Source organism: Phalangium opilio, unplaced genomic scaffold, assembly GCF_054372755.1.
Source record: "Phalangium opilio isolate 3A_F unplaced genomic scaffold, DU_Popi_V2 ptg000209l_1, whole genome shotgun sequence".
Classification (NCBI taxonomy): domain Eukaryota; kingdom Metazoa; phylum Arthropoda; class Arachnida; order Opiliones; family Phalangiidae; genus Phalangium; species Phalangium opilio.
Genome location: NW_028324217.1, coordinates 21918699 through 21945362, shown reverse-complemented (window position 1 = coordinate 21945362; position 26664 = coordinate 21918699). Strand labels below are relative to the sequence as shown.

The following is a 26664-nucleotide window of genomic DNA, read 5'->3' as shown; positions in this document are numbered from 1 at the left end:
CGAAATAAATTGAGATTTCGCTATTGAATGAAACGATGTTGCTTTGACAAATTCCTAATAACCTTTCCGTTGCACGCACTATATCGGGCAATATTTTGTTCATGGTGTGATGAAAATTGCGCCCAACATTGATTATAACCCGAAAACTTTGTTAGCTTTCATTTCAGGTAGATTACATAACTGTAATTAGACATAGCTGTCTAATTACCTATGAAATCTATATTTATTTTGATATTTAAAATCATTGAAAACTATCACGGAGTTGTAATGGATGATACCATTATCCAATCTTCAATTACAAGTTAATTCTGAAATAATGTAAATTGTTTTCTTGATATTCTGATTTTGATTTATTGTAAATGAATTTTCACTAAGATTAAAATTTTTAAAATCTGCTTAAATGATATCAGTTTTCAGATGGTAATTTCAATTGAAGTAAGTTACCTAACCTTTGGGGGGCAACATCATACAAAATAGCGTACAAACAAATGAAAACGTTTACGCAGGGATAGATTTAATTTTATAAGTAGGAATGGAGAACAGTGTAATCTGGGCGCGCGTCAAAGTTCCGGACCCCCTTCCACGGGACGGAGGGGTATGAAAGATGATTTTGGGTCATAGCGAGTTAGCGACAGAGGTGAAAAAGAATTACGTAGTTTTCGCCGTTCCCGTCAGCAACGTCATCAAAACGTACTCTAAGTGAGCAATTAAGATAATTTAAACTTTTCGTTACGTATTGGAGGGAGGGGCTCTATACTGGGCTATGAGTCGGACTGAAGTAAATACTAACCGTTCTCCATTCCTACTTCTAAAATTAAATCTATCCCAGATTTACGCAAATCACGCTTTTATTTTATTCATTTATTACAAGCACACGCTCACCAAATGTACTTTATTTGTAATTCAAATATTTCTGAAAACAGTTGTGGATCCCCTATTGTATGATTCTTAAAAAGCCACTTGTTCCTGAAAAATTAGATCCATCCTGCTTAAAGCCTGACAATAGCTTAAAAACTTGAGTGTTATGATTATTGTCGTGATATACTACTCGATCTCTTTCAAATCAATTAGAGCTGTCATTGGCAATGGAGGAGGTATGGGAATAGCTAAGAATTGATCAATGCTACTAAAGGCGAAGTGAAGGCGAGCCTTTAACCAAAGTTGTTGCTCTTGAAATTCGGTAACCAGAATTGTAATTGTTATCGAAAGCCTGATACTCTAGTCTAGAAGTTATTAATTGACGAATTTATGAGACATACCTCATGCGATTCATTGAGCTGTTGATAAGATAATTCATTATAATAACATTATGAGTATTCATTTTAAATAGTGTTGAAGGTTTAATTATTATTAACCCATTAATCTAGTTTAATATAATAAATAACGTAATCAAAGGGCGGGTAAAGCTGACTGGGTTTGGTATTGGAATAATTTGTATGTCATTTTGCCATTTGTTTCAAGGTCTGAAATTATTTTTACGTCGCGAGTCCGGCAGAATTTCAGTTCTTTTTTTCCGAGCGAGTTTGCGTCGTTGAGTGCGTGATCGAGTGGGCTATGGTTTTTGAAAACTGCTGTCGCATATTTCGCGATGACGGTGATTGAAAGGCCGTCAATTTGCCAGAACGCAAAAGCAATTTGCAAAACCACCGTGGCCAAACTAGCCCAGAAAAACCGAACGGAAATTTCTGCCGGACTCGCGCCAAGACTGAGAATTAGAAATAAGGATTTTTAAAATGGACATTTTTCCAGGGCCACCACCTTATTTCTCACATTCTCAGCCTGCTGAGTCTAGAGATTAGTCAGATAAGTATTGCATTATCTTAGCCAACATTATTAATACTGTTGGCAAAGGTTTTATCTAAATTCCACTCCAATAATAAAAATAATACCATCTCCAAGCCCGAGGCAAGGAAACTTAGCTGTCTGCTAGTCATTCTTATCTTATTATGACACGAAAAGCAGGCTTGGAAATAAGGTTTATTTCTGAACTAGTCCTCCGGACCAGTGACCCCTGATGTCTTAAATATGAAACTGGTCCCGGGACCAGTGACCCTTCCCCTATTTATTTTTCTACTGGTCCCAGGACTTGTGGTCGTTCTCTCAGGGATAAGGGAGTCAGATGGATTGGAAATGATGATGGGCAACCTGCGGCACCATATCTCTCCCAGTCTACCTCGCGCACGCCCCTACCCTTCCGTAGGCGATTGCTAAGTGCTGCGGCGTAGCGCCATTTTATTTGAATGAGAACTAGCTTCTATTTTTGAGATAGAGGGAGCGTCCTTTACAATTTCGTCCGGCACGACCCTACCTAACCGCTGGGGATGATGGGAGGACTATGGTGCCGTAGGTGGGGGTACAAAGGCAACGCTTAAGGTATGGGGGTTTCCACTCCATTACTCTCTCCTTCAAGGTTCTCTCTTCTAAAAAAATCTCTCTCGGCTTAGGGTTGTATACACAACTGGACACCTAGAGTCGAAATTTATGTTAAAATGAAAATAATTAAAGAGGTCCCCATATCAATTTTTAATAAAAGTAGGAATTAATAAACTAGTCATTGGGACCAGTGACCCTCGCGTTTTGAATAAAATAAGTGGTTCAAGCTATTAATAAACTGGTTTTTGACCTGTAAACTTGTCTTATTTCCTAGCCTGACGAAAAGCGGTCAGCATCAACAAACAAAGTAGACGGAAGCCTTTAAATGCGCATTACTAAAATTACTAAGGCTCAGTACTAGAAATACTTTTAGTAAAAGAAGAAACTCTTTCTCCAACTAGAGCAAAACAAGTAGTAAATGCAAAACCATTCAGTTAGACGATATAGGGCTTGACTTATAGCCTTGCCTTGAATGATTGGTTTAATCTGATTCTTTGGCGGGTAAAAGAGGACAAGTAGGATGGATTCATTGAAAGATTGTGTTGTTACGTTGAAGCCTTTAAGCTGGTAAGTAATAAAAATATTTCGAACTTGAAGAATGCCTCAAGTGGTTTAATGGAATTGCCCAGGCTAAACCTTATCTAAGCAGACCTAATCTGGGCTAATGTAACCAAACATAACACGAAACAAGTTTCAGTTCTTTGATCAAGCTATCTTAGAATGGCCAAATGGGCCAGAGAAATGAAAATCGTTAAATTAATTACAAATCACGAACTCTTCAAAAAACACGTCATGATGTACATTCCCTCACTAATCACGTCGTGATGTACATTCCCTCACTAATCACGTCATGATGTACATTCCCTCACTAATCGCGTCGTCATGTACATTCCCTCACTAATCGCGTCGTGATGTACATTCCCTCACTAGTCGCGTCGTGATGTACATTCCCTCACTAATCGCGTCGTGATGTACATTCCCTCACTAATCACGTCGGGATGTACATTCCCTCACTAATCACGTCGTGATGTACATTCCCTCATTAATCACGTCGTGATGTACATTCCCTCATTAATCACGTCGTGATGTACATTCCCTCATTAATCACGTCGTGATGTACATTCCCTCACTAATCACGTCGTGATGTACATTCCCTCACTAATCACGTCGTGATGTACATTCCCTCACTAATCACGTCGGGATGTACATTCCCTCACTAATCACGTCGGGATGTACATTCCCTCACTAATCACGTCGGGATGTACATTCCCTCACTAATCACGTCGTGATGGACATTCCCTCAATAATCACGTCGTGATGTACATTCCCTCACTAATCACGTCGGGATGTACATTAACTCACTAATCACGTCGTGATGTACATTCCCTCACTTATCGCGTCGTGATGTACATTCCCTCACTAATCAGGTCGTGATGTACATTCCCTCACTAATCACGTCGTGATGTACATTCCCTCACTAATCAGGTCGTGATGTACATTCCCTCACTAATCACGTCGTGATGTACATTCCCTCACTAATCAGGTCGTGATGTACATTCCCTCACTAATCACGTCGTGATGTACATTCTCTCACTAATCAGGTCGTGATGTACATTCCCTCACTAATCACGTCGTGATGTACATTCCCTCACTAATCAGGTCGTGATGTACATTCCCTCACTAATCACGTCGTGATGTACATTCCCTCACTAATCAGGTCGTGATGTACATTCCCTCACTAATCAGGTCGTGATGTACATTCCCTCACTAATCACGTCGTGATGTACATTCCCTCACTAATCACGTCGTGATGTACATTCCCTCACTAATCACGTCGTGATGTACATTCCCTCACTAATCACGTCGTGATGAACATTCCCTCACTAATCACGTCGTGATGTACATTCCCTCACTAATCACGTCGTGATGTACATTCCCTCATTAATCACGTCGTGATGTACATTCCCTCACTAATCGCGTCGTGATGTACATTCCCTCACTAATCACGTCGTGATGTACATTCCCTCACTAATCACGTCGTGATGTACATTCCCTCACTAATCACTTCGTGATGTACATTCCCTCACTTATCGCGTCGTGATGTACATTCCCTCACTTATCGCGTCGTGATGTACATTCCCTCACTAATCAGGTCGTGATGTACATTCCCTCACTAATCACGTCGTGATGTACATTCCCTCACTAATCAGGTCGTGATGTACATTCCCTCACTAATCACGTCGTGATGTACATTCCCTCACTAATCACGTCGTGATGTGCATTCCCTCACTAATCAGGTCGTGATGTACATTCCCTCACTAATCAGGTCGTGATGTACATTCCCTCACTAATCACGTCGTGATGTACATTCCCTCACCAATCCCGTCGTGATGTACATTCCCTCACCAATCCCGTCGTGATGTACATTCCCTCACTAATCACGTCGTGATGTACATTCCCTCACCAATCCCGTCGTGATGTACATTCCCTCACTAATCACGTCGTGATGTACATTCCCTCACTAATCCCGTCGTGATGTACATTCCCTCACTAATCCCGTCGTGATGTACATTCCCTCACTAATCACGTCGTGATGTACATTCCCTCACTAATCACGTCGTGATGTACATTCCCTCACTAATCACGTCGTGATGTACATTCCCTCACTAATCACGTCGTGATGTACATTCCCTCACTAATCACGTCGTGATGTACATTCCCTCACTAATCAGGTCGTGATGTACATTCCCTCACTAATCACGTCGTGATGTACATTCCCTCACTAATCAGGTCGTGATGTACATTCCCTCACTAATCACGTCGTGATGTACATTCCCTCACTAATCACGTCGTGATGTACATTCCCTCACTAATCAGGTCGTGATGTACATACCCTCACTAATCAGGTCGTGATGTACATTCCCTCACTAATCACGTCGTGATGTACATTCCCTCACTAATCACGTCGTGATGTACATTCCCTCACTAATCACGTCGTGATGTACATTCCCTCACTAATCACGTCGTGATGTACATTCCCTCACTAATCACGTCGTGATGTACATTCCCTCACTAATCACGTCGTGATGTACATTCCCTCACTAATCAGGTCGTGATGTACATTCCCTCACTAATCACGTCGTGATGTACATTCCCTCACTAATCACGTCGTGATGTACATTCCCTCACTTATCGCGTCGTGATGTACATTCCCTCACTTATCGCGTCGTGATGTACATTCCCTCACTTATCGCGTCGTGATGTACATTCCCTCACTAATCAGGTCGTGATGTACATTCCCTCACTAATCACGTCGTGATGTACATTCCCTCACTAATCAGGTCGTGATGTACATTCCCTCACTAATCACGTCGTGATGTACATTCCCTCACTAATCACGTCGTGATGTACATTCCCTCACTAATCACGTCGTGATGTACATTCCCTCACTAATCAGGTCGTGATGTACATTCCCTCACTAATCAGGTCGTGATGTACATTCCCTCACTAATCAGGTCGTGATGTACATTCCCTCACTAATCACGTCGTGATGTACATTCCCTCACTAATCACGTCGTGATGTACATTCCCTCACTAATCAGGTCGTGATGTACATTCCCTCACTAATCACGTCGTGATGTACATTTCCTCACTAATGACGTCGTGATGTACATTCCCTCACTAATCAGGTCGTGATGTACATTCCCTCACTAATCACGTCGTGATGTACATTTCCTCACTAATGACGTCGTGATGTACATTCCCTCAGTAATCACGTCGTGATGTACATTCCCTCACTAATCACGTCGTGATGTACATTCCCTCACTAATCAGGTCGTGATGTACATTCCCTCACTAATCAGGTCGTGATGTACATTCCCTCACTAATCACGTCGTGATGTACATTCCCTCACTAATCCCGTCGTGATGTACATTCCATCATTAATCACAGTTCAATGACATTTTATGAGTGTTAAATATAAAAAATATTTTATTAAAATTTAATATTAGACACTAATCAGTCGGAATTTGTAACAATGCTCTCCCACTAATCAAACCTTTCAGCCTTGAGCCGGTTTGTCTCACAAAAGTTTGGCAACACTGTAAACTATTATTAGTTTAAAAAATCAACATTTTTCTCCATTCCTTAGCTTGTTTTTCAAAAAATGTTTCATGTTTCGAAACACGTCTTCATTCAAAGTTTAATTTTAGGAAAGAAATGTGTCGACATAAACTGTCTTTACGCAACGCCTATATGAATGTGGTCTATTTTCAAAGGGATAGTCATAGAAAGGTATTTGACCATAAATTGAACTATTCCTTGTTCTACCGCGTGAAATTACAAAAAAAACTGCTGTTTGTTCTAGGAAATGGATGAGAATGATTGTTGCTTAAGCAAAGATGATATAATGAAGAAACTGAGGAACAAGGTACTTTTTGACAAAACGAGAAAACTTCCCAAATAGTGTTCCCATAGAAAAAACATTACGAGGAAATCTAACATAAAACATGCTTGACCGAAAGCGCCTAGATTTCCTGTCCCCTATGAAGTCTTTATGAGATTCAAAATATCATTGTCTACCCCCATTAAATGGCTGATGAACATTGAACTTTTGCAAATGTCCTGCCAACGAAAAATTTCACTCTCATTGGCTAGAAGTTTAGAGGATAAAGCTCCCTTGTTTTAAGAATCATTGAAAATGAGGATTATAAATGTTCTTTAAAGGACATTGGTTTCCTCTGTCTCTTGTTTGTCCTGAAAGTCACATGGAAATCAGAATCTTAATTAAATTTTTTAGTTTGACATTTTAGTTTCAAACGTGAGAAAAGAGAGGATGGAAAATGAATTAACTATTAATGAGCAAGGAGATAAAATTGACAGGCTCAATAAGGTCAGAGAAGAATTGAAAAACAAGTCATGAGTCTCAAGGTATACAACATTGTTTATTTGATGAAAACGAAAGATGAGATTAACAATGATTAATGAATATTCCTAAAATCTAATTGTTTAAAAAAAGGCTAACGATGTATCAGTGAAAGTTGAACCAGTTGATTATGATTCAGAGCCAAAAGTTGAACCAGTTGATAATGATTCAGAACCAGATAGCCAAGCATTATCCCTACCAGTTGCGGAACAGCAACATCCTCAACCTCAAAATGAAAGGTTTGCAAGTGAAAAAAAGGTGTATTTTATTGTTTTATTTTATCATAATTTTAATTGTATAGTTCGGAAGGAGTCCCTACTGAGGACCAGAACCACAACCAGCCTGGTGTGTAAATTTTTATATTAGTAGAAATATTGTAGATCTCCCACAAGTCACTTGCTAGGTGCACAATTCTTTGAACCCCCCACGGATAAGCTACAACTATAGCCCCGAGCAGTTTTACGGCAATTTCTAAAAGCCTTATTAGTCAGTGGTGATGGTATGAAGTTGGGCAAACACATTGTGGAACCCTTTAAGAATGTGCATTATACATAATTTTTATGTATTGAACTGATTTGCATAATTTGATGGCTTAACATACAAGAATGAAATTCATTCGACCCCTGTTGGCGAAAGTAGCAAATGTGATTTTATTTCTGAACTCTACTGCTGATGCCAATCACAAAGATTAAGGCATCGGCCCAAAATAGAAAATATTTCGAATTTCTCAACAGTCTTTTGAGGATTGACAGAGCATGCTGGGAAATAACTTATGATAATCTCATTGAGCTAAGATGGCACAGAGAAAGGCTTTAAAATATTATAACGGCAAAAGCAATAAAACCAGAGCTTGAACGCCTCAATTTTTATCGTTTATGATCAGATTAGAATTTTTATATGATAAGTGAAACAAATGTAGGCTTTACTTACAGCGAAATTACGTATGTTCGATTTTGGGAAAGGATAAGGGATTATTAAGTTATTTGGCCACTAGAATACTTATTTCTGTGAAATATTTGAGTTAGATGTTGGGAAGTGTAAATTTGCCTCGTTTTCAGCTTTAGCCCAAAAACTCGCCCCTAGGTCCAAATATAAGTGTGCTTGCAGAATACAGAATTTTTAATGTTAATTTGTGGACTACGCGTGAATATTACTTAGAAAAAATAGATGCGATCCTGAGAATCTTTCACTCCTAGTCCCCACTGTGTGTGAAAAGTGGGCGGATACTTTAGAAGGCTCGTGACTAATTATGGGGTGTGATACGAGCTCCGTCAAATCTCATAGAATCATCGCGCTTTCCAGATGTTACATGATTTTTTCTTTATGAAATGTATTTTTTGATTTGTGTAGGTAAATCCAAGGAAAAACATAATATTGAAGATAAAAGAGTTGTTGAACTTCGCTTCAAAATTCATAATAGAGAACAAATCTTCAAATGTGATCAGTGTGAATTTTCCAGCACACAGAAAAGTAATTTGATCAAGCACAAACTCATTCACTTTGGGGGAAAAGGAAGACCCTTCAAATGTAATCAGTGTGATTATGCCAGCAAGCTGGAGAGTAATTTGATCGCGCATGAACGCATTCATAGCGGTGAATTACCCTTCAAATGTGATCAGTGTGAATATGCCTGCACACGGAAGCATTATCTTATCGCACATAAAAGCACGATGCATATTGAAACACCCTTCAAATGCGAGCATTGTGACTTTAGTAGTGTGTGGAAGCATTGTTTCATTAGACATCAACGTCTTTACCATGGTGTAAATCCCTTCAGATGTGATCAGTGTGAATTTGTAACCACAGAGAGTGGTCATTTGATCAGTCATCAGATCAGTCATCAGCGCATTCGCAGCAGTGAAAAACCATTCAAATGCGATCAGTGTGACTTTGCTTGTACTCGGAAGTATGATTTGGAAATACATCAAAGCATTCACAGGGGGGAAAGACCCTTCAAATGTGATCTCTGTGACTTTGCAAGTATTCGTAAGATTGGTTTGATCAGACATCAACGCGTACACGGTGATGAAAAATCCTTCAAATGTGATCAGTGTGACTTTGCAAGTATTCGTAAGAATGGTTTGATCAGACATAAACGCGTACACGGTGATGAAAAATCCTTCAAATGTGATCAGTGTGACTTTGCAAGTATTCGTAAGAATGGTTTGATCAGACATAAACGCATTCATGGTGATGAAACACCATTCAAATGTGAGCATTGTGAATATGCAACCACCCAGAGGAGTAGTTTGAACATACATCAACGCATTCACAGTGGTGAAAACCCCTCCAAATTCGATGAGAGTGAATACGCTATCGCGTGGAAGAGCTTATTGATCAAACGTCCACGCATTCACAGTGGTGAAAAACCCTTCAAATGTGATCGGTGTGGCTATGCATGCACGCATAGGGCTCATTTGATCAATCATCAACGCATTCACAGTGGTGAAAAACCATAATAAACCATTCAAATGTGAATAGTGACCTATGTTAGCGCGTGGAAGTCCTTATTGATCACACATCAACGAATTCATGGTGGTGAAAAACTTCGTATGTGATCATTGTGATTTTAGGTGAGCTGAAAGAGTAGTTTTATCAGACTCGTGAACGCGTTCACAGTAGGGAAAAACACTTCTAATGTGATCATTGTGACTTTACCAGCAAACCCTTAGCACGTGATCGCAATAAATATTCAAAACCATTGACCATAACTAAATATTCAAAAGAATTCTAAATGAAATTTATTAATAAACAGTAGTGGAGGAAGCTAATGTATAATCTTCATTATAGGTTAATACTACATAATTTTTAACTTTTTAATTTTTTTACTTACTCTGATTTTATTATAAGTGAATTTTAATTGTTTGAGTTTCATTTTTGGAAAGAAAGTTGGTTGTACAAGCCTTTGATATTGTAACGAGTATTAAAATTAATAAAAATCTGTTTAAATGATATCAATTTTCACTTGGTAATTCAATTGAAGTGCGTAGCCTTGTCATACTGAGATAAATATGGCCTATATTCGTTTCATTTGGCAATATCATATCTCTTTCCTTTGAGATATTAACAAATGAAGTTTTTGAGCAGTGCAGGACTGTATTCGAGGTTTAGTATATGAATAGACCATTCCATAGTTTACTTGAAGAGAAACCAATAGACAGCGTATTCCCCTAAGCCAAGAAGCAAAGCAACGTCCCGCCGACTCGTACTGCCTCGTCGAGCGCGTCAAAGGGCCAGGCTTTCCAGCGCTGTTAGTCAGGCGTCGCTAGTATCAACTTGCCTACTTTTTTGTACAGGGAGTTGCACATCCTATAGAGCTTCGAATGTTTTTCACGCCCATCCTTTATCCATTGACCTCCTTTCTTTATTGTGATTATTTTCATTTTTGGTAACTAAAATTGCCTCAGCGCCGCACTTTACAAAGACTACTCTCCTTATCCTGGAACTAACTGCAAAAATTCACAGAAAAATGTACCTTCAAACAAAATAGCTATTAGAAAACTGTAGTCTCTCATTGAAAAAGCAAGAAGTGACCTTGCAAAGACGCAAGTGCAGGTATTTTACAATTAAAACATCATCGCTCGGTCTACCAATAATTTAAACCATTTTTCCTAACGTAATAATGAATGTAAATCCTTTATTGTTTAGTAATAAACAATGTATATGTTGTGTTTAAAACATGGTGGGAAATATTTTAAAATCTATATAATAACACAAATATTCACCTTTTTATTAAGATTTGAACTAACATTATCTATAGCAACACCAATGATTTAAAACTAAGCATTTTAAATTTCGCGCCAAAGAGTAGATTTTCTCGCTATTTACGTGTTGCTGTTGGAAGTAAAACATCCAGTGGTTATTGCGCATGTCAATGGGCGGGGCTTTACATTTCCCCACTCGGTCTATATCCCACTCTAGCCGCTGCGACTGCGAGCAGCTTGTGTCCAGGAGCGCATGATCGAGTTGGCTATGGCATACCCCAGGTGCCAGCCCCGGCCCCCAGTCGAGCCGTCCTCAAAAATTAGAACCTTCTGAGTCTGCTAGAGATTAGTTTTTGGCGGCAATTGGTGTAGTTATCTTTTGTTCCGAAATCCGTAACTACTTCAGTTAAGTTTTAGCCATACAGCTGGAAAACGGTAAATAAAAGAGGAATCTATCTCTCCAAAGAGCAAGAATATCAGAACAGTGTAAGTGATAACTGATAACATTATTTTTATAGGGTTTAATCAATAATAAAAGAAATGCACATGGGTAAAATAAATTATTATAAAAGTTAAAAGGAGGGTGAAATCAAGCGATTTTTTTATGGACTCTTCTACTAATTATAAGACCAGTCTACATTATGAAATATTCAGGAAATACCTCCAAATGATTTCAAAATTCAAATTAGGTTGAGATTTTATGGATAATTTGAAATAAGCACCTCCGACCAATCGCATAACGCTTTGCATTCCTGTTAAAAAAAAATTCGTTGCACCCTCTACATCTCCCACCCAATTTTAAAAAATCTTGCGCTAAATTTCATTCGACATGAAGCACGTACCGCGAGAATTTTGTTATCAAGAGGGCAGGGTGGTACGCAATTGCCCAGAGGTGCTTATTTCAAATAGTCCATAAAATCTCAAATAGGTAAAAAAAACACTTAACCATGGACATGAGTAATTTTAAAATTTATGATAACACTATTACTAAAATAGTATATTTTTTAAGCCTCGACTTAGAACTCTGTTGTACTAAACTTATCTATGCCAAATCTTGATTTACATTTATTTTTATTATATTAAAACTTTTCGTGTCAAAGGTCCTTGACAAAGAGAGAAAATCGAGATATTACATCGCAGTCCATGAAAGTGTGAGTTCCTCAACTGAATGTCGAAGTCAAAAAACGATTTGGAATTGTCCCTTGAAAGAAATATGGAGAACGATTCAATTATAGAATCTATGGAAGCACAGGAATCTAAAAATAAATGTCATGAAAAAGGAAATATTGAACCGAGCTGCGGTTCATCTGAACTGACCCCGGTTCATCTGGATAGCGACTTACCGGATATATCGCCTGAACCTAAAAACGATACTTCAGTGCCCAACTTAGACGCCCTTGAACCTTGCACGACAAACTATTCGTCTGCTAGTTCGAAAATTGGTAAGTTATTTTCTTCTTAAAAAGTGTGGGTACCTAGAGAGAGAATAGCCCGAGTCATACTACTGTGTTTGAAAATAACCTTGAGCAATGTATCCACTGAAGCTGGTAAAAAGGGTGAATTTGAAAAGTCCGTCAATTATGAGGGATCGTGTTTATTGGGAACAACTGAGTGAAAAGTATCAATGAACATGGGGTGTACATCAATTGGTTACAGATATATGCCCCCCCCCAAACATTGACCATTATAACAAGGAAATATCCAACAATGTAGAGTACGACTTTAATCCGAGTAACCAGCTTGTTTAGAACTATCAGACAATTTCTATAACTTTGAATCTAAGTTAGATTCAAAACCTTTAACTAGCTTGTTGATGGCACTTGAAAACGACGGGGTTTCTTTAGTAACTGGGTCAACTAGAAAATTATGCAGCTAAAATGGTTACGTAGATAATAGTATGGACTGTGTTCAGATCTATGCAACATTGTACTAACAATAGTATTTGGACAAAGTTAATTTTGTCTGTTTTCCATCGAATAAAATGAAAATGTGGGGAATATTTTTTGATAATTCGAGGCAGAGTGTAATACTGTAGCCAGTAAAGACAATTTTAACTCAATATTACGATAATTTTGGTTAATTTTTGCATTTCAAAATGTGTTTTGATCCTAACTTAGCTAGACCAAAATGGATATATATACTAAGCCAAATCATCTCCACGGCACCGAGCTCAGTATCCTAAGCTTGGAGCAGGTAAATCCAGCTGCTTCGAAATCGAGGCTTTAACGGTCTGGAGTGGACCGAAAGTTAATTACACTCTTAAATTATGCCTATATTTAAGATTAATGGAATAGTCATATTTCTTTACATGGTCTCTCTTATTTCAGGGTTATTAGGGTCATACACATTTTTAATACATCTTTAACACATCTAAGCATTTTTTTTGGAAAAGGTGGCAGCTAATTAGTAGCACAATATTGTGGGAAACGTGACAACGAATTATTGGAACCATTGTTTTGGAAAAGGTGACACCTAACTATTAGGAAAATATTTTGGAAAAGGAGGGAACTAATTAATAGGTGAATATTTTGGAAAAGGTGACAGCTAACTATTAGGAGAATATTTAGGAAAAGGTGGCAACCAATTAATAGGAGAATATTTTGGAAAAAGTGGCAGCTAAACTGATGATGGAGGAATACCAAATTGGGGGTGAGGGTTTGGTGGTAGAGATAGACGAAACCAAAAGTACCATCGAGGCTGTAAACTTGACGGACAATGTATAGTTGGGATGATAGAACTTCAAACTGGAAGCGAACGCGGTGGAGGAAGGTTCCGCATCGAATTATGTCCGGATAATCGCCACGATAGTACTACATTATTGAGGAGTTGTTCAAACCAAAGACTTGGACATGCACCTATGCGAGTATTTGTTGCACCGTGAAGCTTTACGATGTGGAGACGACGTGTTTTATCACTTTCTTTTATGCGTTAAAAATGTGGATGACCCTAATAACCCTGAAATAAAAGAGGTCATGTAATGAATTCTGACTATTCCATTAATCTTAAATGTAGGCATAATTTAAGTGTGTAATTAACTTTCGGTCCACTCCAGACCGTTAAAGCCTCGATTTCGAGGCAGCAGGATTTACCTGCTCCAAGCCTAGGATACTGAGCTCGGTGCCGTGAACATGATTTGGCTTAGTATATATATATCCATTTTGGTCTAGCTAAGTTAGGATCAAATTCATTTTGAAATGCAATAATTAACCACAATTATCGTAATATTGAGTTAAAATTGTCTTTACTGGCTACAGTATTACACTCTGCCTCGAATTATCAAAAAATATTCCCCACATTTTCATTTTATTCGATGGAAAAACAGACAAAATTAACTTTGTTAACGTTATGTCCAAATACTATTGTTAGTACAATGTTGCATAGATCTGAACACAGTCCATACTATTATCTACGTTAGTATATTGGCTTCATAATTTTCTAGTTGCCCCAGTTATTAAAGAACAGCCAAAACGACTGTCGTACCTTTTCAGCACCGCGGTTAGCTTCCATTTTCTGTTTAGTTTGCTCGAGGTTTTTTTCTCTAGTCGGAATACGTCATTCGTGTCTGTAAGACCTATCCCCCTTGGGATCCAATGGGAAAGGGCGGAGTAATGACGGACATGAAAAGGGTTTACTTGTCCACTGACACCGGCGTAAGAGTAGAAGTTAATGATCTCGCAACTTATACCTTCTTATAGTATATTCCTTTTTGTTTTAACCATAGCTAAGTTATTAATTTGCAAAATGTGAAAATATCTCAGGGTTTGAAATGATTCTTAAAAGGCCTATCGAATCACTCGTCGCACAGTGATACCATAATTTCATAAGACATGTTACATATGTTTCTCAGTTGTTACTGAACACTTGTCATTAAGTGACGTTGGTGAAACAACATAGATTCTCGAAAATTGACGCCTGGTTATGGCGATGTCAAAGGCTTAGTTCCGACTAAATAGGATGATGAAACTACTGCAAAACCGCGTGTAGTCAATTGACGTGTCGTTCGCGAACTAGCTCTCATTATGTCTCTAGCATTACGAAGTATTAGAAGTGTCATACTTATGGAATATTTCTTATAAACTTATGGTGATACCAACGAACCAAAATTATGAAGTAAGGTCTGCATGGTGAGCAACTGATCACCAAAACTGGTCAGGGATATCTTGCAACAGCCGACGATTTTTCATCGGAAAATTTCGTCCGAAGAGTATTTTTTATACTATTTATACTCCTATTTTTTCCTATGAGGGATTTACATTTTTGGCTGGGCTCCCTTCAACTATAATTTTCGTGATAATTAAACTTCTTCAGAAGTGAATGATAATCCGCTAAAACTTTGGAAATTCATAACCTTTTTGAAAACAAACCGAACGTTATATTATCTGGAAAATTTGTATCAAGGAGACACAAATTAACAGAGGGTTCAGCTTTTTGTGCAAACTTCGATTTAAACTTATATTCAAGGGTTAATTTTCTTTCTGTAGAAAAATCCAAGAATGAACTTTCAACTCGATGCAAATACTCTAAAAATGATCAAGAACGTCACATGCGAAAGAGGAACGTTGAAGAGATCTTCAAATGTGATGAGTGTGACTTTTCCAGCAAAGAGAATAGTCTTTTGATCACACATCAACTTATTCACAGTCGGGAAAAACCATTCAAATGTGTTCAGTGCGAATATAAATGTTCGCACAAGAGTAGGTTGATCACACATCAACGCATTCACACTGGAGAAAAACCATTCAAATGTGATCAGTGTGAATTTAAATGTACGCAAAAGAGTGGTTTGATCACACATCAACGCATTCACACTGGAGAAAAACCATTCAAATGTGTTCAGTGCGAATATAAATGTTCGCACAAGAGTAGGTTGATCACACATCAACGCATTCACACTGGAGAAAAACCATTCAAATGTGATCAGTGTGAATTTAAATGTACGCAAAAGAGTGGTTTGATCACACATCAACGCATTCACACTGGAGAAAAACCATTCAAATGTGATCAGTGTGAATTTAAATGTACGAAAAAGAGTGGTTTGATCACACATCAACGCATTCACACTGGAGAAAAACCATTCAAATGTGATCAGTGTGGATATGCCAGCAATAACAAGATTAGTTTAATCAGACACCAACGCATTCACAGTGGGGAAAAACCATTCAAATGTAATCAGTGTGAATATAAATGTACGCAAAAGAGTGGTTTGATCACACATCAACGCATTCACACTGGAGAAAAACCGTTCAAATGTGACCAGTGTGAATTTAAATGTACGCAAAAGAGTGGTTTGATCGCACATAAACGCATTCACACTGGGGAAAAACCATTCAAATGTGATCAGTGTGGATATATATGTTCGCAAAAGAATGCTTTGATCACACATAAACGCATTCACAGTAGTGAAAAACCCTTCAAATGTGATCAGTGTGATTATGCCTGCACGCAGAAGAGTGGTTTGATCACACATATACGCATTCACACTGGGGAAAAACCATTCAAATGTAATCAGTGTGAATATAAATGTACGCAAAAGAGTGGTTTGATCACACATCAACGCATTCACACTGGAGAAAAACCATTCAAATGTGATCAGTGTGAATTTAAATGTACGCAAAAGAGTGGTTTGATCACACATCAACGCATTCACACTGGAGAAAAACCATTCAAATGTGATCAGTGTGAATTTAAATGTACGAAAAAGAGTGGTTTGATCACACATCAACGCATTCACACTGGAGAAAAACCATTCAAATGTGATCAGTGTGGATATGCCAGCAATAACAAGATTAGTTTAATCAGACACCAACGCATTCACAGTGGGGAAAAACCATTCAAATGTAATCAGTGTGAATATAAATGTACGCAAAAGAGTGGTTTGATCACACATCAACGCATTCACACTGGAGAAAAACCGTTCAAATGTGACCAGTGTGAATTTAAATGTACGCAAAAGAGTGGTTTGATCGCACATAAACGCATTCACACTGGGGAAAAACCATTCAAATGTGATCAGTGTGGATATATATGTTCGCAAAAGAATGCTTTGATCACACATAAACGCATTCACAGTAGTGAAAAACCCTTCAAATGTGATCAGTGTGATTATGCCTGCACGCAGAAGAGTGGTTTGATCACACATATACGCATTCACACTGGGGAAAAACCATTCAAATGTAATCAGTGTGAATATAAATGTACGCAAAAGAGTGGTTTGATCACACATCAACGCATTCACACTGGAGAAAAACCATTCAAATGTGATCAGTGTGAATTTAAATGTACGCAAAAGAGTGGTTTGATCGCACATCAACGCATTCACACTGGGGAAAAAAGATTCAAATGTGATCAGTGTGGATATATATGTTCGCTAAAGAATGCTTTGATCACACATAAACGCATTCACAACAGTGAAAAACCCTTCAAATGTAATCAGTGTGATTATGCCAGCAATTACAAGATTAGTTTAATCAGACACCAACGCATTCACAGTGGGGGAAAACCATGCATTCAAATGTGATCAGTGACAACGTTAGCGCGTGGAAGTGCTTATTGATCACATATCAACGAATCCATGGTGGTGAAAAACGTCGTATGTGATCATTCTGATTTTAGGTGAGCTGAGAGAGTAGATTTACCATGTTTTACCAGACCCGTCAACGCGTTCACAGTAGAGAAAAACCCTTCTAATGTGATCAGTGTGACTTTACAAGCAAACCCTTAACTGTGATCGCATAAATATTCAAATCCATTGACAATAACTAAATATTCAAAAGAATTCTAAATGAAAACTATTAAGAAACAGTAGTGGTGGATGCCAATGTATAATGTTCATTATAAGTTAATACTACTAAATTTTTAACAATTTAAATTTTTTACTTCATACTCTGATTTTATTATAATAGTATTTTAATTGTTTGATTTTGTAACTTCGACCCATTTCATTTATTGAAAGAAAGTTAATTGTACAAGCATTTAATATTCGAACGAATATTAAAGTTCATAAAATCTATTTAAAGAAGATCAATTTTCAGATGGTAATTCAATTGAAGTAGTGCCTAACCTTGTCATATTGTGAAAAATATAGTCAATTCATCTTGAACAAATCAACGTCCCGCCGACTCGTACCAGGGAGTAAGGAACGTTAGAGGGAGTGTTGATCTAATGCTAAAAAAACCGTCATACAGTGGCAAATGGGAAAGAAAGTGGGGCGGGGGGGGGTAGGAATTTTTATCTCCGTTCCTCAATTTTAGCTAACGCGCAGGCGCGAGTGACGTCGTTTACTACCGCCAGCAGAGAGAATTTAAAAATTCTCTCTGCCGCCAGCGCCAGCTTCCGCTTCCATCGACTGCTGCCCCACTCACTCTGTTCAACGAACAATCAACGTCTGTTGGGAGGAAACCGAGGCTTAATAAAAATGCCAAATTGTTTTTGCAGGGTTCCCACCAGGTCCCTAAAGTCCCTATTTCCCTACAAGGTCCTTAATCTACCCTAAAATTGGTATTCGGTCCTTAAATCACTATATTTTTATAAACCTCAGAAAAAGAATAAGGGTGACCTGAAAATGTCTTGTCTGAGATTTTAGCAGAGACCCAAATTTGCGGAGCTCGCTTCGCTCGCGCCGGTTATTTATGATTTACTTAATGTTAAATTTAATCGAATTAATTGGCCAATTTTTATAACAACAAAAACGGGTGAAAAATATTCGACTGAATTTAGACTGGTTTTCATATATGTTCGCCATGTACGTTATTGCAAATGGTCAGAGAAATTTGTTCAAGTTAGTTAGTAAACATGATACGAAAATAGTTACTTCTAATCAGAAAACCTACCGTTCCCTAAGAATAAGAATATAAACAAAAGAAAGTCAGAAATAATATCCTATTTTGTCGAAAAAATAGAAAAGAGTAATAGGTTCCTAACTGTTTGTGATATTTTCACAGAATAGATATCATTTTGCTTTACCAGTGGTCCCTTTTTGGTTCCTACTTTTAAAATTTAGGTCCCTATTTTACCCTATTTTTATCGTGAAAAGTCCCTTTTTCCCCTATTTATTTTTGAGATTTTGGTGGGAGCCCTGTTTTTGTAACGGTTGTAGGAATGATTCAAGGTATTCGCTTAAAAATATATGAAAGGAATATTCTTCCACGCGTTCCCAAAGCCAAAAACCCAGATAGAAAAATGTAAAAGATGGATATTAGCTTGTGAAAGACCGATTTCCACTAGCTTCTACTCACTTTCAATAAATTTCAAGCTTTGTTTTTAGTTTGGGAAATGGTTTGAAAACGATATTAACCATGTCGGGTCTTGTTAAATACTTAGGGTTACTTGAACAATTAAAAAACAACACTTCTTATAGTTAACCATGGCAGAAATTCAAACACGACCTTCCCCTTCTAGTTCAAAGCCGGTTTTTAAATTTGACGCATGCGCGCGGACACCGCAATGAGTCCCCGAGTCAGCGCCAGAGAGAGACGAGTTTAGCCAGGAAAGCGAACGAACGCGCCTATTCACTTTAACGCTCCCTCTCAAGTCTCTCCTCCCTGCTCGTACTGTCTCTAAACGCGAGTAGCTTGCTTCGTCGAGCGCGTGAGCGAGTGGGTTATAGCCCAGAACTTTCAATTAATTACGCAAGGCAGGGTGGGACATAATAATTTTTATTAAACTGGACATTTGGCCAGCGACCCCCCCTGGCCTGAAATAAACTGAACCATGACCATTGACCAGTTCGCGTTGTTTGCTGAATTTTAGAAGTGGATAATAAAAATAGTTGAGATAATGTCTGGACTCTGGTTAGCCTTGAATTTTCCGCGGATTTAATTTATAATCTGGTCCAGGCACTATTTAAACTGGTCATTTGCCCTGTGCCACTGCCTTATTTCCCACGCTGATTAGTAGACGCCTTTAAATATATGCCACTTAAATTGCTCATATCCGTCTCGAAGATTTCTTCCATTACAATGGGCCATGCCCACAAACTATTGAAAAGCCCCTCAAACACTTGTCCACTACTCTCTGTCTAACTCACTTCACCCATTTCTTATATATATTCAAATTCCACTCCAATAATAACAATATTACAGCCTCCATGTCTTAGTCTGGGAAACTTAACTGTCTGGTAGTCATTCTTATTGGCGCGAAAAGTGGGAGACAAAGTAGACGCCGAAAACTCCGCTCGACCATTATGATTACACTCCATCAAACTCACTTCACCATAAATTTCCCTTGACTGCACTCCAATTAACTGACAAATCGAAATTACGGAAAGCCCTCTCTCCCCACTACTCCATAAATCATAACTTCTTTATCGCATAATTACTGCACATAAAACAAGATGGCCCCGGCCAGATTAGAGCCCCATCGTTTTTAAGGCTCCAGCTATGTAAAACATTTTACATGTAAAAAATGCCATAATCTTTGAAATCCCAATCGTTCCCCCGCTACATAGATCGAAAAGAAGCCCAATTTGGGCGGTAAACCGACCATCTGGAAACTGTGAAGCTATTTCAGAGAAAGTAAGTAAATAAATACTAACAAGTTGGGAAACCAAAATAAACCTCCCCGAGCCGAGACGAATTTACTTTCTAAACACAGGTCCACCAGCCAATGAGAAAAACCGGAAATACATAGTTCAAATTGGCGAAATATTGCCAAGGTCTTTAGCAAAGGCTTAAGCGTTTAACATTTTCCTTTGTATCCTCAATAATTCTAATGAGGACCTAAAATGTATCACTGAAGGGTGTATTTAACTTTCGGCTCACTCTGAACCGTTAACACCTCCTATAAGAGGAGGCGAAACAAGGTCATTTCTAGTTTAAATCTAGAGTATCTTATTTCACAACCCAATCGTTTCAACACTTGTGGATAGATGAAGAATTAACATCCATATTATCTAATTAATATAAAAAATGCGATTACACTATATATAAATGTAGTAAAGCTGAATTAAAAAGTAAACACCAAATTTGAAATGTTAATATCAAAAGATGTTCTTGGAATATTAAGATGAAACAGAGCTTTATAGCTACACAACTACTTAATGAATCGTAATGCCGAAAAATATTTAAAATATTTCCATTAAATATTCTGCAAAAAGGAAATGTTATCGTTTTGTAAGAGATCTTATCATTCTACTCGCTTTATATTAACTTTGATGTGCGTGTAGTGTTTCGATTCATTCATTACTCGTTCTATATAAACTCTCACTTGTGTCATTACATATAAATAAGTTTATCTTAAATAATTAATTAAATATAAATGATATTAATTATTTTAATCGCCAGTAAATAACTTTAAAAATAGTTAAATCGTTTAAAATAAAGTTGTTCCTATCATCTTTCGAAACTTTGCTAATATTGACGTTTAAAGTGAAGGGTACCCCTCTTGCCCGCTTTCTTCAAATTTTGGGGTATATATACGATTCGTTTCCATTATAATAATAGATAAAAACGCATTCGCGTGAACCGATGGTGGAAGCCCTGCCATTGGGAGGCTAGACGTTTCTCGTAACCCTAGCCGATCGCCGCGTATATCTTAAAACCAAACGATAACGATGGAGAAGAAGCCGAAATGGACAAAGACCTGAAGACGGTGGTGCATAGAAGCTGGTGTCAATGTGGGATTGACGAAGAACAGAAGATGGTGGTGCTTACGAGCCAGAAAGTACAGGCTAGTGTCCATGTGGGATGGACAAAGACTAGCAGATTGTGGTCCTTAGAAGCCAGTTAGTAAAGACCGGTGTTGGCAGATGAATGGTCAAATTTTCGTGAACCGCGAACGCGTTCCGGAAATCGAGTATTTGTTTGCTCCGATTTGTAAACTGCGAACGCGGTCACGTGGGGACTGACAGACAGACAGACAGACACACAGACAAAAACGGCCAGTGTTATACCTCTCCGTGACGTCATCGTCACTCGGAGAGGTAAAAAGGGGGAAAATCCAATGAAGTAAGTCGTACACTCATGAATATAGAAATAAATACTTCAACAATATACTGATGAAGTCGAGAGGAATGGCAAATCACGGCTATTCCATATTCATCGGATATATGACTAACCTAAGGACACAATTAGATTTGGAATCTACGTATCCGAATGTATGAAAAATTCCCCAAGTATATACACTCCTGAATATAGCAATAAATATTATACAAAAACGTCTTTGTTTGGACCAAGACCAAAAAACCAACGATATGAGTGAGTTTTATCAATTGACTGAAGTTTTAGATATTGAAATTTTTCTTTAAGTATTTCTAGTAGTTTAATCCTTAATCACTATTTAATTCAATCAACTGATTTTACTCTTAATCGATCTATTCCCTCTAAATTTATTCAAAAAATTGCATATCTCCGCTTTTTCAAGAACATTTCCATTTTCCGAAAACATTTTATCATGAAATTAATTATTTTGAAGGGATTTCGTGTCGTTGCACATTAACTTGTAAGCACCTTGACGGACATTGGTTTAAATGTTAGTGGCTTGAGAAATTTTCAAGTTTGCACCAAAAAATGTTTTTTCAATGGTTACAATTTGCTGAGAAGAGTAATTTATTTTTCTCGGACTAATAAAATAATGTCGTTTATCAAAGGAAAATTAACAACTTTTGTCCCATGTGGTACCTTTTAGTAGGTAGCTCTCCTTTCATGGACGGGAAAAATATTTTATAAGCATAAAAATAACCAAAGGTTAGTGTAAAGATTCCATAAAAAGAAAAATTTCTCAGTACTGTACAATGTCATTTTATATTCTTTTCAGCGGAATTAATACGTAAATGACTTCACTTACTTTGCAGTCATCCGTGCTTGCAGTGTATGGGTGCTCTTATTAGAAATTCAGTGGAATATTACAAATATTAATTATTGATCCCTCTAAACGTACTCCCTTCAAAATAATTAATTTCATGATAAAATGATTTCGGAAAATGGAATTGTTCTTGAAAAAGCGGAGATATGCAATTTTTGAATAAATTTAGAGGGAATAGATCGATTAAGAGTAAAATCAGTTGATTGAATTAAATAGTGATTAAGGATTAAACTACAAGAAATACTTAAAGAAAAATTTCAATATCTAAAACTTCAGTCAATTGATAAAACTCACTCATATCGTTGGTTTTTTCGGTCTTGGTCCAAACAAAGACGTTTTTGTATAATATCTGTCACTTCAGTCTTAAGGCAGTAGTCAACTCTTAACAGGCTGAAAATGTCATTTCCCGTCCCTATTATCTAAGGAACCAAAAATGCTATTAGTTAGCGGTTTTGAATAAAATATAAATCGAAATCATCTTTGGTTTGTCATACATTATTGATAATGATGGCACGAGATATTAGTGAGTATTAAATAAAATTAATAGCCTTTTCAAAATCGTAAAGTTAATTTCGTAGAACTGTTTACTTCTTAAATAAGTGCATTGATTATGGCTAAAAGTGCGCCTCTTTTTAGGGTAGAAAGAAGCTAAAATACCATTTTTTTTTAGAAAATTTGTGGCAATAAACAAGATAATTAGCAATAATCAGGGGTAAAAACAAATCCAATTTAGTAAAATTTTGGAGCAGGGGAAATATATTCAGTTGATAAAACTTGATAATTCCAAAAACAGGTGAACATTTAGCCGCTCATAACAACCTAGCCTAACATAAGCTTAACCCTGTATCTAAACCTAACATGATCTATTACTTCATAAATCAAATGGGTCTTAGGTTGCCTATTTATACCCTTGATAATCTATACATATTCTTGATTATTATAATAATTTGCCCTAATATGATAAACTTACAGTTTTGGAGACTTGGGAGACCACAAAAATCCGAAATTGCGTTTTAACATATGAATGCTCACTGAGAATAGCCAAAATAAAATTAATATAAAAATTAAAAAATAATGAAACCCTGTATACCTCATATGGAAGTGTTGAATTAACTGCGCTTACTTAAACACCACTGTCTTAACTGCCAAGCGAAAACACTTTTTGTCATCTTTCCAGTAGTATTTTAAGTGTAAAACCTAGGGTTGGGAACTTAGGATATGTTTCTAGCATGAAACGAAGCAGACTAAATCAAATTCCAAAACAGAGCTGGAAATCAGCTTTTTTTATAATCATAAAGGACGAAAGACGCTATAAAGAGTATATTACACAGACTTACCAAAATTCAACTTAAGCCTTGGCCAAAACGAACATCGAAAAATTACTTCAAACGATATTAAAACCTCTATTTACTGTAATTATTTACCTGAATTACTTTTTTAGACGAAAATTGGACCTGATAAAAACAATTTTGGTTTTTAAGGGCGTTATAGTTCATATAGAAAATCCAAATAAAGGTGTTAAAGCTCGGATGAAATATAAAAAAAATAATTAGCGTTGCCTTACAGTCGTCTGCTATCTTAGCCCACTCGATCACGCGCGTCACGACGCAAGCTGCTCGCGCTCGAGCAGCGCAGCGTCCGGGAGCGCGGATCGAGTGGGCTATGCTGCTATGAAATAAACTTTCTTACTGTCGTCTGCTATGAAATAGGGAATTCGAGGCATAATTAATTAGTTAAATTACAAAAATTAGACTTCAATTATTTAAAAACTAAGCAGGTAAGTTTCTCATTTAGTAAATGCTTGTTAATTTGAAAGTATTCCGAAAACTAACTTCGCTGTAGTTTTTCCGTATCGCCTATGACAATTTCCCCAAAAAACCGGGTAAAATGTAATGCTTTTTCTATGGGACGCTAACCCTAAAAAGGTGATTTTTTCGTTTAGCATTACAAACGGGTATCAAGTCATATCTACAAGGGCCTACCGGCCCTGTAGAATTTCAATAAGGTACAGTAGTTCTAAACAAGTCGAAAGCAATGACAAATCACGGTGATCCATATTCATTGGATTTATGACTAACCTAGTTCACAATCTACGCGGCGGAATGCATGAAAAATTCCCCAACCCCAGAGAAAGTTTACTGTGGATGTTTCTGAGTCATAGGACGATTTCCCTGCTTGAAGCATTAAAGACTGCTTTTTTCTTTCACTCTTTATTTTGGGCACAAAAAATGGAAGCAATGTATTGGGCACAAATGTAAACTTATACCATATACTTATGATACTGGATGTAAAATCTACTTATGATACCGAATGTAAACTTATACCATATACTTATAATACCGAATGTAAACTTATACCATATACTTATAATACCGAATGTAAACTTATACCATATACTTATAATACCGAATGTAAACTTATACCATATACTTATAATACCGAATGTAAACTTATACCATATACTTATAATACCGAATGTAAACTTATACCATATACTTATGATCCCGAATGTAAACTTATACCATATACTTATGATACTGAATGTAAAATCTATTTATGATACCGAATGTAAACTTATACCATATACTTATGATACCGAATGTAAACTTGTACCATATACTGCTCCATATACTTATGGTACAGAAGAACTGGTTTCTCTCCATTTCTTCGGTTAACGAAAAAAATCTCGAATTTCATATGAAAGCTTCTTGGCTATTTGGATAGCATGCTTGATTGTGGGCGGTTGGGTCGGGGTTCAAATCCCGACCCGACTTCGAAAAAAATTTCTTCATTTAATTATTAAATTTAGAAGTCCACCTGGGATTTGAATAGTCGACTATAAGGAAGACAAGTTGGGAAACCAAAATAAACCTCTCCGAGCCGAGAGGAATTTACTTTTTAAACACAGGTCCACCAGCCAATGAGAAAAACCGGAAATACATAGTTCAAATTGGCGAAATATCGCCAAGGTCTTCAGCAAAGGCTTAAGCGTTTAACAATTTCTTTTGTATCCTCAATCATTCCAATGAGGACCTAAAATGTATCACTGAAGGGTGTATTTAACTTTCAGCTCACTCTGAACCATTAACACCTCCTAAAAGAGGAGGCGAAACAAGGTCATTTCTAGTTTAAATCTAAAATATCTTATTTCACAGATCCAATCGCTTCAACAGTTGTGGATAGATGAAGAATTAACATCCATATTATCTAATGAATATAATAAAATGCGTTTACACTATATATAAATGTAGTAAAGCTGAATTAAAAAGTAAACACCAAATTTGAAATGTTAATATCAAAATATGTTCTTGGAATATTAAGATGAAACAGAGCTTTATAGCTACACAACTACTTTAAGAATCGTAATGCCGAAAAATATTTAAAATATTTCCATTTAATATTCTGCAAGAAGGAAATGTTATCGTTTTGTAAGAGATCTTATCATCCTACTCGCTTTATGTTAACTTTGATGTGCGTGTAGTGTTTCGATTCGGATGCAATCTTCATTACTCGTTCTATATCAACTCACATAGAAATAAGTTTATCTTAAATAATTAATTAAATATAAATGATACTGATTATTTTAATCGCCAGTAAATAACTTTAAAAATAGTTAAATCGTTTAAAATAAAGTTGTTCCTATCATCTTTCGAAACTTTGCTAATATTGACGTTTAAAGTGAAGGGTACCCCTCTTGCCCACTTTTTTCAAATTTTGGGAATTATATACGATACGTTTCCATTATAATAATAGATGAAAACACATTCGCGTGAACCGATGGTGGAAGCCCTGCCATTGGGAGGCTAGACGTTTCTCGTAACCCTAGCCGATCGCCGCGTATATCTTAAAACCAAACGATAACG

At 37.1% G+C, this 26664-nt stretch overlaps 2 protein-coding genes across 2 annotated transcripts; both read left to right on the top strand.

Annotated features, from left to right (window-relative positions):
- The first annotated feature begins 6592 nt into the window (after nt 1-6592).
- On the top strand, nt 6593-10158 carry LOC149621269 (uncharacterized). Its single transcript, XM_089855934.1, has 6 exons — nt 6593-6667; nt 6741-6803; nt 7173-7265; nt 7392-7537; nt 7600-7643; nt 8649-10158. The coding sequence occupies exons 1-6, from the start codon at nt 6593-6595 to the stop codon at nt 9755-9757; spliced, it is 1530 nt and encodes a 509-aa protein (XP_089712060.1). The 3' UTR covers nt 9758-10158.
- A 4214-nt stretch (nt 10159-14372) lies between these two features.
- On the top strand, nt 14373-18462 carry LOC149621268 (uncharacterized). Its single transcript, XM_089855932.1, has 3 exons — nt 14373-14412; nt 15484-16436; nt 16578-18462. The coding sequence occupies exons 1-3, from the start codon at nt 14373-14375 to the stop codon at nt 17517-17519; spliced, it is 1935 nt and encodes a 644-aa protein (XP_089712058.1). The 3' UTR covers nt 17520-18462.
- Nucleotides 18463-26664: the final 8202 nt, after the last annotated feature.

Excerpts from the sequence above, each read along its gene's own strand:
- LOC149621268 (XM_089855932.1), top strand. The coding sequence starts at position 14,373 with ATGTTGCATAGATCTGAACACAGTCCATACTATTATCTAC. Across the intron at positions 14,413-15,483 it reads CAGTCCATACTATTATCTAC|AAAAATCCAAGAATGAACTT; the intron begins GTTAGTATATTG and ends TTCTTTCTGTAG. Across the intron at positions 16,437-16,577 it reads AATGTGATCAGTGTGATTAT|CCATTCAAATGTGATCAGTG; the intron begins GCCTGCACGCAG and ends ACTGGAGAAAAA.
- LOC149621269 (XM_089855934.1), top strand. The coding sequence starts at position 6,593 with ATGTGTCGACATAAACTGTCTTTACGCAACGCCTATATGAATGTGGTC. Across the intron at positions 6,668-6,740 it reads AAAGGGATAGTCATAGAAAG|GAAATGGATGAGAATGATTG; the intron begins GTATTTGACCAT and ends TGTTTGTTCTAG. Across the intron at positions 7,644-8,648 it reads CCAGAACCACAACCAGCCTG|GTAAATCCAAGGAAAAACAT; the intron begins GTGTGTAAATTT and ends TGATTTGTGTAG.